The sequence below is a fragment of the Aulostomus chinensis genome, chromosome 10 (assembly GCF_037954235.1).
Source record: "Aulostomus chinensis isolate RoL2024-O1b breed Wild chromosome 10, RoL_Achi_v1.0, whole genome shotgun sequence".
NCBI classification, from domain to species: domain Eukaryota; kingdom Metazoa; phylum Chordata; class Actinopteri; order Syngnathiformes; family Aulostomidae; genus Aulostomus; species Aulostomus chinensis.
In genome coordinates, this window is record NC_141329.1 from 23,904,914 (window position 1) to 23,919,232 (window position 14,319).

General features: G+C 40.4%; 1 protein-coding gene across 3 annotated transcripts in view; it reads right to left on the reverse strand.

Annotated features, from left to right (window-relative positions):
* Positions 1 to 14,319, reverse strand: part of stard13b (StAR related lipid transfer domain containing 13b) — a 75,214-nt gene that overhangs the window by 53,644 nt on the left and 7,251 nt on the right. Inside the window, exons 1-3 of one of the 3 annotated variants that reach the window (XM_086216543.1) lie at positions 9,375 to 9,617; positions 7,109 to 8,084; positions 383 to 526 (exon numbers count right to left, since the gene is read on the reverse strand). In XM_086216543.1, coding sequence (XP_086072669.1) covers positions 383 to 526; positions 7,109 to 7,966 — 1,002 coding nt within the window. In that variant the 5' untranslated portion in view covers positions 7,967 to 8,084; positions 9,375 to 9,617. Of the gene's footprint in view, positions 1 to 382; positions 527 to 7,108; positions 8,085 to 8,153; positions 8,444 to 9,374; positions 9,618 to 14,319 lie in introns of those variants that run through there. The other 2 variants (XM_086216544.1, XM_086216545.1) reach the window with 2 other exon arrangements.

Sequence of the window (14,319 nt, forward strand, 5' to 3'; positions counted from 1 at the left end):
CATAAACGGACCAAACTTAGAGAGATACTGAAAGACAAAGCTCCTAGTGTCCGAGACAAACTTTATCCTCATATTGAGAAAGTCACTGACATATCACACGACTTGTTTTTTTTAAATGCCGTATTGCATGTTCACTGGGTAGAGTACAGAGTTGGGAAAACTTGAATCTAGATTATAACACCTGTTGTTAACAGGTCTGGATTTTCTCAGCACAGGGCAAAACAAATTGATTCAGGCAAGATTGAAAGCACGCAGCACTCACTGGAATGTGCACCCACATTGTAAAATACAGGATTTTATTCAGGACTGCCATATATCAGTTCAAATTCAGGTTGATAAACTCTAACGTTCTCATGTTCAGTGAATGTTTATGTTGTCTCACCTGTTTTTTGCGGTTGGTGCATGGTGTGTTAGAGGGGGAGGAGCTTGCACTCAGAGCTTCCTCAATGTCCAGGTTAAGCTGGTCTAATTTCCTCATCAGTTGGTTCATCGACTCTGTCCAGGGGGACTCAACCTGGGGAGACTCCTGTGGACATACGGAGTCATTTTCAAATTAACATTGTTTTGTTTGTGGGTCCCATTTTAATCATTCTGTTGGTGTTTGATTGTATGTACAGTATGTGTAATATATATATATATATACATACATACATACATACATATATATAGTCTAATTTATTAGAAGTTTCATTACAAGTTGTAGCATTTGTACCTATTTTCATTCTCTTTATACAGAATTGTTTGGTCTTATTGCAGACATTTTCCTATGAAGGTGCAAGTTGTGACACTTATAAAAGAAAATGTACTCTCATTAATCAGCAATTATGTACACACATATTTTCACAGGGAGAACTCACTCAACAACACACACACACACACACACACACAAACACACACACACACACACAGGCATAATTTGACACGGAGCTGCTGACACTTCATCAAATCTGCTTCGAATCTTAATTATATGCCTGAAGTGAACTTCAAAATTTTTAAAAATAATAATTTGGCTGTCAAACCTGTTGCAACATTATTTGGGGTTACAATCTAGCTCATTAGTGAATATATCACCCTTGTCATTCCAGACCTATTCATCATGTTCACAGGCAAATACAAAAAAATATCTTGTAAATGGCAGATGGTACATTAGTGGACTACAGTGCTGCCACACATGGAAATGTGATCTGTCTCACAGCTTCTCGGGGTGAGAGAGCTACAGAGGAGGGCTGCAGTGCAGACATGTGTACCATACGGAGAATGATGGGATTCCCTGCACTGGCTTTCACTGCTCCCCAGACACGTCGTGTATATAAATAGACCATCCTCTCACAGTCATGAGCTGGAGGTTCAGACTCATAAATCAGCAGGACCTCCTCAGTCACCCAGAGCATAAATTATCAATGTCGTTTTGCAATTTGAGTCAGGCCAACAGAAGGGAGAGATATCGATGTGTGTGTCTCCGACAGCCATGGGGAGGGTCGCATGCATACATACACTGAAGACCTTCTTCAAGAATCCCAACATGAAACCAAAACCACCTCAGTTTTTGAGACTGTAGCAGAATCAAGGATGAGCTGAGAAACTCCTCCTGGACTTTGGCAGGAGGTCTAAGATTTTACATCACAAAGACCAGCAAAGAAATAAGTCTGTAGCTCACATCAAAGTGTTTGTGGATTACTGAGATTACTGAACCCAATGAAAAAATATGTTTATACCGGACAACGCGCTTAAGAATTTAAACCAACATTTCTGGACATTTTGGTTGTTGTTAGCCATGGGTCTCAGCTAATGGCTGGCTCTTCAGGCCTTCTGAAGAAGTTGCATCGCAGAGAAGTCATGCATCTCCATGAGCTTGAGACATTTAGCTATGAGCACTTAAAAGGCAAAATACACTTTCTGGCTGAAGTATCCTTAAGGACAGTGACTTATTGGGTCATGAAAGGAGACCCATTAAATTCATGAACAGATTTCTCAAGGTTCATAAAAATTCTGTATCTTCTCATCAAATATTCCTGATTAACCCACACTAATCAACCACAACCAGCCCACAGTTTGATATGTTCCAAATATTGATTAAACCAAGCATACAATTTTTAGCTTCTATGACAATTTCTAATTCTGTGACTTTTACCTCCACTGATTGACTCCAAGACACAACTCAGAGAAGATTTCTGCATGTGATAAACCCATTTCCAGACTTTAAATATGTTAATTCTGACACCTATGAATTGCAACACAGACAACAAACATGTCATAAAAGTAAGTTAAGGTTTCCCCTTCATGGAATGCCTCCATCATGAGCCGGAGCGACCCACCCAGAGGACTGCATTTCTGAAGCCAAATCTTGCAGTGCACAATCATGTCATTGAAAGTAAAGTTCTGATGGGGAAAATCCCGTAATGATTTTAACAGAGTGTTGTCCCTGTCACAAGGGTTTTAAAATGAATAAGGAACCTGTTCGCATTTTCACTCAGTCACAAGTTGGGTGATAACATGATAGAGGACAAAAATGTGAGTTTATATGAGGACAAACTATCAGCTTGACCTAATTCCTATAAGACACAAGTCCTGCCTTTGATACAGAGGACCTTATTTTCACTGAGGGATTTAACAAACGCAACATATTAGCATGTATCAAGGGGTTACTCAGGGAAGCAGCTACGGTCCTCTGCTTTTTTTTTTTTTTTAAGTACATTTTCCTTCAGGTGATATATTCAGATTTCAGAGAACACAATCCATCCAGATGAAGTACAACTGTACATTTATAACTACATAGAAAACTAAACAGATGACCAACCCTCTTTTCTGTTTAAGGGCTGGTTTGGTTGCAAAGGGAGATGGATGAACAGAGGTGGGTTGGCCCTCAGATTACATCAGAGGTTGTAACTGTAACTTGAGTATAAGGCAATAGTCCCACTTTCTAAATTTTACAATAAAAGGTGACCAAAGCGACTACCAGGAATTAAATTAGCACCAAAGTTTAACTTACTTACAACAGCCTCAGTGTCTTTCAGTTAATTTCAAACTTATTTTAAACTTATTTGCTCTTAATTGTTTGGGGACAATATACATGATACATCATTTTACAATCTTTCAGAGACTCTTTGACCCTTTGCAGCCATTTAAAAAAAAATACAAAATATCACACAAAAAACAAAATCCTCAAAGGATAAGAACTATGCCTTCCCCTAGTATCTATCTTATATTCATAGTTGCTATGAGGATGAAAATAATTGTACATGAAGCTACAAATCAAGATTATTTCCATCAGAAGGCACTGACAAACTTGTACTCTGTTGCATTCCCACTGAACTCTGAGGAATTAAGGGACCAGACACCAGACGGTCCATTCACTCTTCTGACCACCCAGGGTCAGCTGACTGACTGACTGACCCAGCACTTTTTCAACCCAATCCCAGAGGAATGAACTAAATCTGGCCAATCCCCCTGCTGACCTCTGAGGCCTGAGGAGGCACCTGGAGTCAGTGAGAGGAAAAAAAAGCTTCCCTTCTCTTCGATGTCTGCTGTCCAAGTGTGCTGCTGACCAGGGAATGTAAAGAGTTTGACATGGGATCAGTATGTTTAGACAGCATTACTCTCTATGTCTGTCAAACATGTTTAAAAGGTCCTAGTCCAGGGTTTTCTTATTCTGCCTTGTTTGATGACTGTTTTTGTACCAGTAAAACAAAGTGAACCCCTACATCCACAAGAAAACAAGACATACAGCCACACCAGCAATGACAGAACTTTTGGAAACCTTCTGATTCAAAGAGAGACAACCGACACTAATGCCAAGCAAATCCTCCTACATGTTTTTACAGTTTTCATCTTCCCCAGGTATTATCCAGAGAGCTATGGATCAGAGTGCTATCACAGACTAGGGACAAGATAGCCTGCTGTTGCTGTTCATGGCAGCAGACACATGCAGTAAAGCTGGATTATTATGATATCATTTCAGAGTGTGTATGTCAATGAATCCCTCTTAAATCGGATTTTGGAAAATGTATTTCTGTTGATGAAATTAAGGCTTAATTTATATGATTGGATTATGCAGACTTATTTCTTAAATGCAGTTTTTTTTCCCATCATGGATATTCTTATTAACTAACATTTAATTTCGCATGATATGACCCACATATGGATGAATCAGGCAAAAATTTCATATTTACTGGGACATACTGGGACTCCACATAGAGTCCTAAATTCAATTTATACTGCAAATCTTAGGATTTTTCTTTTTTCATAATTGACTGCATTTTTTTTTTTTAATTGACACATATCAAGAGTGGTACATGTGTCAGTGAAAACAAGGGGGGAAAATAGAGAACCGTACATTAAAAGAACATTTCTTCTCCTCAGGTCATGAGAAGAAAAAAAAAAATCTTCCAACACATGATTTTTTCCAAAATCAATAGACGTATAAGAAAAGGAAATGAAAGAAACTGACAGATGAGATGGATTCTTAATGAAGGTCTGGAGACAAACACAAATTCTAGGAAGAGATGCCTCATTTCACAGCACATTCACACTGTCTCTTTTCAGTGACATCCCCACAAGGTGCTGTTTAGGAATGTGGGCACTTCCACTTAGAATGAGTCAAATTCCACAGAAGGCTTGACGCTCAAGTGAGACACTACCCTTGATTCATCTCTCAGTGCCATTCTCTTCGATCCGGCCGAGGCAATTGTGTAAAGTCCTCAAACCATGGCAACTGGCCTGGTATGAGTCAGTCCTTTAGATGAATGCATTAATGTTATCTTCTAGGGACAACATGTGAGCTGACTATAACTTTATCAGCACAAATTGGCCACATTGTGAACACCAACACAGCGTCTTTGACATGGAAATGAGGAGTTAAGTGTGTGAGCTCCGGGCTCAGTGCCTAGTCTGCGCCACCCACAGAGAGTGCCAGAGATCACCATGGAGGTTTACAAATGCAGCAGCCAATCATCCAAAAGGGCAACGACTACCTGGCTACTTCTAAGAATAAATTACACTTTTAATATCCTGTAATGCAAAATAGCAAATGCTCACAGCCATTCTGGATCTGTACAGATATTTAAAGACATAACTGTGTACTTAAGAGGCATTTAGTCAAGGATGAGCTAAACAATTCAAGCACGAGGAGTCATGAGGAGTCAAATGGGAACGCTCATGCATATAGTGCCCTCATGTGGTTAATATTAATAACTGCAGCCATGGACTGCGCAAATCTCTGCTCTTTTACTGGTTTATTAGGGCCTGAGTCCGGAGGTACTCCAGGGCAAAGACCCTATTATTTTGTCCGTATCCGCTTTCAGTCCCTCTTACTTTGGATTTGGGCTGCTTCGTGATGAAACAACATGCATTCATTACATGCTCAAGTGACATGTTGAAGTTGCCTCATTTGGCCATTCAGTCTAAAAGCAGATTCTTTTCTATCATAAATGGCAAAATAATCAGAAAATCCTTATAAAAAAGCACCTGAAACCATTCCATGTTTGCCATTTTTTTGCTTGAGAAGGACTGAAATACTTTATTCTAAAAATATTGGTTGTTTAATTTACTTAGTATTCAATTAATTATTGCAGCTCTCGCTCTGTCTTTATGACTTGAGGCAACTTGTGCATGTTTTTTCTTTCAGACCTTTTGTGGCGTCTACATCCTTCTAAGTGTGATTTATTGATTTAAAACAAATATTCAACTAACAGTGGGGCAAAGGGGTTTATTTACACATGTCACAGGTTTTGCTCAGTGTTTTCGTAGCTTCTTGTATTTATACCACGATGCCCACATCACAGGCAAACATATCATAACAGAGCTTCTGGTTTGACGCATGAGAGGCATTGACCTGCTGTCCTTTCATAATATTTACAACAGGCTCCCGTGGATTCCTTGCATTCTTCCAATGTTCTCCAAAACAATCCATTCAGGGCAAAGTGTCATTCTGGACATAAAGCTGGCATTTCCTCAACCTTACTTCACCTGCCAGTGGAGACTAATCCGCTCCAGCTGTGAAATTCTGCCCTTCATGTGAACTATAATATGCTAAAAAATAAAGCAAACATTAAGTACCATATCATCCAGGGGCAAAAAAAACAAACAAACAAAAAACAGTATATCTAAAATGAACGTATTTATGAATGTCCAGACGAAACTTTGATAGGGTAATAAACAGAAGTGATGAGGGCTTACGTGATGGTTGCAACCGAGGTGAGGCTAAAGGTTACGTGAAAGGGTGAATAAAATGTATCTTGACTTCCTAAAGACAACGGAGTGTAGGTAGTTCAGCGCTAATTCAGAGCTGCAACGTCTCAATGAAAACACGAGTGCCTGCTGAGGGAGTGGAGAGAAAGCAGAGGATGTTTGCATTCCTTATGGAAGTCAGAGTACTCCTACCTACACCAACTATGCATTCGCTCACAGCGTAATGATGTCAGCTGCTGGAGGCTGGCAAATATGGACTTTCACACTCTTTTTCCCTAAATGGATTAAAGATGTACATTAATAATGCCACTAAAAATAGATCTTTTTTTTTTTTAATTCCCTTGGATATATACATAAAAATCATAAATATTCTCTGTGGCATTTCTACTACATTTATCAAAAATTTCTTCATATAAAAATTCACACTATGGAGGTACAAATATAGGGCATCATAGGCGATGGTGACACTCTTACAAGTTTATCCCTACAACAAGTAGTATGCTATTTCAAAGTGATTCATAGAAGTGTTGCTGTACAAGCAATCTTTGTGCCTCTAGATATTCTCCTCTTTTTTTCTATGTGATTTCATATATGATTATTACTCTAAGAAATTTGCTGACGATATCTGACTACCTGCACTGCAAATTACACTGAATTTACATTACTTGTACCTCAGAACAGTGGCAGTTGCACAAATACTTTTTTTTATAATATGAGATTAGATTCATTCAAAAAAGGAATTAGGGGGAGTAGAGAATGTAGAGAGGTTTAGGAGGACCATGCTTTTCTTAAGAGTAAAACTTTGAGGCTTGGAACTTTTGGTAGTAGTGCACAGCTGTTCTTACTAAAATTAAAAAAAAAAGAGTGAATGCAGCGGCACCAGTGAATTTTTCTGGATGATTTTGAAAGAGTAGCAACATACCTCTTTACTGCTCATTTCTCCTTCTGCTTCATAACCGCAGTTGCTGTTTGAATGACTGACTTCTGCTCGTGCACTCTTTGCATCCCTCCTCTTCAAGCCGTCTTTGCTGTTGCTCCTGTGTCTGCGTTTGATGAGGTGCTCTCGACTCTGTGGCAGCTCAGGGAAGACATCATTGTCGTCATAGTAATCATGATCACCATCCTCCTCCTGTGAAGACTCCCCATCGTCAGAGCTGTCATTGACGAAAGCATGGTAGTCAGCACTGTCCGAGAAGGTGATGGAGCTCGGTTTGTGTTTCACAATACGAGGCAGATCCACATCTGTCTGGCTTGAAGAGGGTGCAGTGAGAGTACGAGCGCAGTCCACGTTCAGTTGAGGTTCCTCTGAAGTCTGAACAACATGGCCATTTGAGACTGGCTCAAAGTTCTTGATGTCTGGTTTAACATATTCACAGTTTGTCTGAGCAGGATTATTCTGAAGCACTGGGTCACACTGTCCTTCTGCTCCAGGAAACAGAAATGGGTCCTCATTTAAGGGAGGTGATGGGAACACAAAAACTGCCTCATGAAGCTGAGGTGAGGCAAGTAAACTAGAGTCCAAAGGTGCATCTCCAACCACGACGGGTGCTTCTTCAGGCTGCTGAACATCCTCAACCTTACTGTGACTCACAGAACTGTTGTTTAGCTTTTTTACGTGAAGAAGCGGTTCCAGCTGTGAGCAACGTTGGGCTTCAGGGAGACGATCATCCCCTATGTGGTCTGGAGAGCCATTGGTGGAGCTTTCCACCGACACCGATATCTGTGATTTAGAAACTGTAAAAGACTGATCCTCCAGTTTCACCACAGGTGGAATCTCCATTATTGTTTTCCTCTAAAGTTTCTCATAGTTTAAAACATATATCCACAGGTACTTGTGCTTGATGTGTAGGAATGCCATGTCTTATCCAAAATGCTCAGTCAAAGTCAGCAGGAGCTCCCTGAAAAAGAAATTAAACATCTTGTAACGCAGCAAAAATCCTATGTAGACAGATAAAACAGATACATACTTCTTAAGGTGTGTCTTGGTGTCCTGTGATTATCTCAGGGTGGAAACAAAGTTTGACATAAAGACTCCAAATTCAGCTCCGCGCAGCTCCAAGTACACCCCATCCAGCACAGAGTTTGCTGTGAAATTGAACATCTGTCTCAGGCTGAGCTGTTCAAGTCTGGATCTGTTTCACTCCTGATCTTGGTGACATCACTGCACAGAGGAATCTGACTGCGCTTCCCCAGTCAGTGATTTACTACGCACTACACCATTCATCAGGACTGAAGATGTACCTGGCCAACTGTGGTTAACATCCCCCTCACCCCTTCATTAAGCCTTTCTTTAAAAATACACCTTTGTCATGTCCGAGACATCTAAACTAGGAAATTCCATGATTGTGATGCTTCAGATGTTTATCATCTTTTTTAAACCCGAATGACTTTCAGGCAGGACATCAGTGCAGCTGAAGCAGGGAAGTCAACACCTCCTCTTTGAATGTGTAAGTAGAGATACATAATCTGTTGATTAGCAAAGGAGTTGTAGAGGGATTTTTTTTTTTGACTCACACATCTCTGCTTTGTCTTTGAGAAAGTTGCAGTTGGCAGTGCTGTGGAAATGGCCTTGAGACACGCGCGCACACACAAATGCACACACACACATGCACACATATACACACACGCACGCAAAAATACTTGTTTGCTTTTACAGCACAAGGAGATAAAGCAACCTCAGACAAGGACAAAATCTAGAGATAATTAAAGTTAACCAACAAAATGGCAGAAACTCCTGCATTTATGTGTGACTGTGTAAAATACAACATTACATAATATGTAAATGCAATTCGGTGCCTCTTGTAAAACTTGTCCCGCATGAATAAGTGTACAGGAGATTAGAGATCCTTCCAAGAACCCCCTTTTTAAAAACACTAAAGCAAAGAAAATCTTTCTTCTTAAATGAACATTTAAATGAAGGGAAACAGTCACGCATAAATGAACTGGCAAGAACACTTCATCAGACGAGCTAAATAATTTAGTGTGAGGTTTTATATATATATATATATATATATATATATATATATATATATATATATATATATAATTTTAAAGTTCTGTTAGAGACATTTTACTGAGAAACAACCAAACCCTCTAGACACAAATACGTCTAGTGAAGACAGATATTGAGATGATATCAATCATCTCTGTGTCCACTACAGGAAAAAAAACAAGACCAAAACACTCACCTGCTGCAGAGTGGAAAACAGTTGTGTGTGTTGCCCCAAACTGTCACTGAGATCATGGCAAAACAGTGACGCTGGTTCCTACAAAAGCTGAGGCCCCTCACAAAGCCACACTTATGTCCGCATCGGCCTATTCTCCTAAAAGGCAAGCATGTCATCACAACTATCACCCCCTCCTGCTAGTGTTCCCCCGGGGGGCTGCAGGAGTGTTCAGCTAACGGAGACTAAACCATTCAGAAAATGCGCAAGAGAAGGGAGAGTGTGTATTTGTTTGGAGATGGAAAGGGGAGGAGAAAAGAAAGGAGCGAGGGGAAGGGGGGGTGGAAGGAGCAGTTGGCACTGTGCAAGAACAAGGTGAGATGGGTTACAAGCCCTCAGAAACAAGCGCTGAGGAATGGCTGACTTCACCCTCCAAGCCAGGCAGGAGCAAGATGAACCGCGGCCATGACCTGATGCTTCCAAACACTGGGTTGAGGAATGCTTTCAAATCAAGCGGAAAGCTTTGAAGCACAATGATTTACTGGAGCATATTACACATTTATAAGATAATATATCTTTGCAGGAGGATTTGATGCTGAACTGAAACCAAAATCATATTTCATGACACTGAATCTGAGGTATAAGAGCCACTTTATTAATCCTGAAATAACAGGATGCTCTCTGGTATGTTCCTGCAAAGCTGCCACGATTGATACTTGATTCGCAGCTTGTACATATAAGTAAAAAGAAGACACCAACATATTCTAGTTATCCAAGCCAAACTGTATCAAACAATAGTCTTTTTGTCATTCTGTGTTGCACACACCTGAAGGAGCAGCTAATGTACACCACGGACAGGGAGCGGGGGGTGAAGTGAGAGACGAATATGGAGCATACACGTGGAAGGGGCATGTCTGAGCGTTTGCACACTCACTGGTTGTGGACTTTTTTTTTTGCTCCTCTCACGCAGTCTGATGGCACTGTTACTAGAAAAAAAAAAATTCACACGGTAAATTGTCCTTGTACTTTTGGAGGTTCATTGGATCGTTCACTTCCTTTATTCAGCCTCCTCACCAGGAGTTAGGTCGTGACACCACAGCCACAAATCAACACTTGGACTCAATCTGACCTCTGGCCTGGAGGGAAAACATGAGTGCTGACTGATTTCTGTCATTCACAAAATTCTTTGCACCATGGCTGAGATTATCTGTCAACAGTGTTTTAAAGTTTCCACGTTTTTTTTTTTGATAACTAAATTCCCTCATCAGTGAATTATCATCACACTTTAGACAACCAATCAGAGCCAAAGATAAACAGTGGTGTAGAAAGGACTCACAAAAGCTGGAAATATGTTAACATTGATTAATGTCCGTTTCCCTGGTCTCTAAATCTATGGGTTATGGTTAAATGCCTGAAATAAGGTCTGGGGTTAACACAAGCTTTAGATAATTTGATGTTTTGTTCTATTGCATAAAATGTGACAGTACTATATTTTATAGAAAACGTTTATGTGTCTTCAAAGCAGTGATTGCTAACTTGTAGCTAAATGAGGCTTTTGCGGATATTAATCATCATTGTGCTAAAAATAGAATAATTGCCAAGCTAGTTGCGGTGAGCGTGCATATACGCTTCAAAAAAATCATAAATGTGGTGTTTGTTGGTCACCACAGAAATTTATATCTGCAATAACTGAAAATTAAATGTGAAAATCCTATTGCTCTTAATTGAGGCAACCCCCGGTGAACAACATTCTGGGCTGACAACAAATTATTTGGGTGCCTGAAATGAATAAAAAGATGGATGATGAGTTTGATGTAAAAATTTGGAATTTTCCAAAGCCTCCACAAGTGTTCATGCCACACACAGCAGCAATGCAGCCGCAACAAATACACTATTTTGCCAGCGAGATAAGATTTATCTGAGCAAACTTTTCATTGTTTCCTAATCTTTTGTTCAGTCAGTGACATTCCTGATGCCCTTTTATTGGTTTACATTTCTCCTATTGTCTAAATAGAAACATGGAAATGTTAGCAAAGGCACACAAGGTTTAGCTTTCGTAACTAGGCTTGAGATATTGTTTCGACAACCAAAGCACATGAAAATGCAGTTTAATACTGTCCCAGTATGAGCAATGGGCTGACAACATGCTGTGAGCCACTTTACTGTAGGAAAGGTGACAAACATATGCAGGTGCATGTTCCCGAGAAAGAGAAGAAGAGAGATCAATAGCAGTTAAACTCGCTGCTTTTTCTTTGCAGGCGAACAAAAGAGAGAAGGAGAAGAGAAAGTCTGTACCTCTGCTCTCACAGTGAGACACGTTTGGGAAAAAAGGCCAATGTGAGCAATCAGCTGCACTAAATGAACAGCGGCCGTTTCTCAGCGTGATCTATCTCGACTGCGGAGAAGAACCTTCCAAGGCCAGTGGGAGTGAGAACAGTTGGGCTCAAACGCAGCTGGGTGTTCTCTCAGGGTAACGAACATAAGAAGCCATGCCTGCTCCTGAGCCTGATAAATTAAAACGGTGGGGAGAGAAACAGTCTTGTGTCATTGCAGGAAAACACTGACCTTGCTTCCTTGGCTATGACAAACACAGTCTTCACTGTTGGTGAAGGCTGCCCCACAAGGCACCAAGCGGCTCGTCAGGAGCAAGCGGGGGTTCAGCATTCTACTCATGAACCCTGTGACTCGGGGAGATTCAGGAAAAAGTCTTGGCATCAATTGAATGACTGTGAGAGTCAAAGTGTGCCTACACTTGAAAACTGTAACCTTGTATAATCTATAAAACCTATGGAAATAGCTCTTAAACTAAGGCCTGTAAGACTGTAAAGCTACACTGATTTCTTTTTACATTGTTCATTTAGGCATTAAGTGTCCAGTTATTTAAATAATTCTATAACACTGAAGTCAAAATGGAATCTATTCCTCTGCCTGTGGGCAGCACAGTGTAGAGCGCAGGTGGGGAGCAGGGCTGCAAACACCACCCTGATTATTCCCCAGTAGACAGCTACTCCATCTCCTGAGTCATGCTGCCCCCAAAACGTGACTGTCAATGGCACAGCTGAAAGTTTTTGTCTGCTGATACTCTTGTTGGAAGATTTCATAAGAGTCACGGACTTATTTCAAAATGAGATTACAAAATATAAGAGAATAAGCTTCAGACATGCCATCATATGAAGTGGTAAATTCACATTCACATATTTTCATGAGCACCAACCGTTAACTCTTGATTTTCATCTTATGAGCACCTGAGAAGCATAAATCAGTCAGAATGTATGATCAGTACTGGTAAGTTTCAACACCAGGAATGTGGTATCTACAGGAGCTTCAATCACATTCACACTAGCTGTTCACTGAAATACACACACCTTCAAAGTTCTTGTGATGAGCAGCATATTCCTGTTGTCCTGTGTCATAAATTTCACATTTATTTGCTCTATATTATCAGTTTTTTGCTCCATGGACTAAGCTTAGTATGATCAACTCTGTCCACCATGCTATACAACATCTGCTGAGCATCCAGGAAGAAGGAGTGTCTCTCTGATGTTTTTTTCAGAATCCAAATCGTTAGGATGGATGAGATTATGTGGTTTAGGGACTATAAAGACTTGTGGTTTGGCCTCAAATGCAAGATAAACATCTATATTTCCATGGTATTAACCATAACTATCCTGACAGAAACATTTGGTCCAGCATGTGTGACCTTGAGGGGGGAAATAAAAATGACATTTTTTAAAATTACATGGAGAGAAGAAAAGAAAATAGCACAGCTTTCCTCTGCTGCTGGTGACCAGTATGGAGCAACTTCCCGCTGCTATGACAACTATGTTAAGACAGGAACAGGGGGTGGGGGGTGGGGTCATGGACAGCCTGTCCAACTGCCAGAGATGGCGGGCATACCGAGGCTCGGACGCAGATCCTGAGCAGATGGGCCAGCTCAGTGCCAACCCCTCCAGAAAGAAGCAAATGTGAGAGGATATTAGGTTTTTTTTTTTTTTTTTTTATTGTACTGAGTTACAGAGTGATATGAATGCTAATTTCCCACTTGCTCACTTCAACTGGAAGAGATCAAAAATGACAGTTCATGTCCAAATTCAAAAATCGTCCTCCTAATTGTGAGTATTTTCCAACCAGGCTACACATGTACCCACTCTTTTCTTTCTGTTATGGATTTTGCTCTGGTTTGTTTTCTAGGACAGTTTGACACAGGAGACACTCAAGGAACCACGCCAGATATTTCAGCTCTTGAGTTGCCATCAGATAAACAATAATACGGATCAAATATCCTCAGTGCTGCAAATTAACTGCAGCAACTTGCTCCTGCAGCTTTAACTCACTTAAGTGTATCAGTCATTAAAACCTGCAGTGAATTAAACAGGAAGTGGATCAAAGGTGTGGGAGTTTGCAAGACTTGGATGGTTTGAAAAAACAAACAAAAAAACTTCTGAAGGGTTATTAATGTTTGGAATAATTTATCAACATATATCAATGTGGAAATAGACTGCAGTTGAATTAAAGCGTGCTGCATGCACTTGACAAAAAATGTTGTCTGTCAATCTGTCCGTTCCATCCACCCATTTTCTACTGCTTATCCTGTTGAGGGTCGCAGGGGGGCTGGATTCTGTCCGTTCCATTCATGATGATGGGATATCTAGAGGACACTTTGAAATAAGTTTCTTCCAATTTGGCACAAACTTCCACTGGGATTTAAGAGGGAACTGAAAAGATTTTGATGGTAAAAGGTCAAAGTTACTGTTGTATTTCTCATTTGGAATTAAATTAAGTTACCAACTTGTTTTTTGCTGGGAAATATTATCTTGATAATAAGAAAAACAGAGAAAAAAAAACATAATAGGGTCTTCGCCTGAAGTACCCTCTGGCTCAGGCCCTAACAAGCACCGCTGACACCGGCCCGCATCCAAAGGTGTCTTGGCCAAGTCTGGAGGCCTTGTAGTTTAGGAGTTCGAAGCCT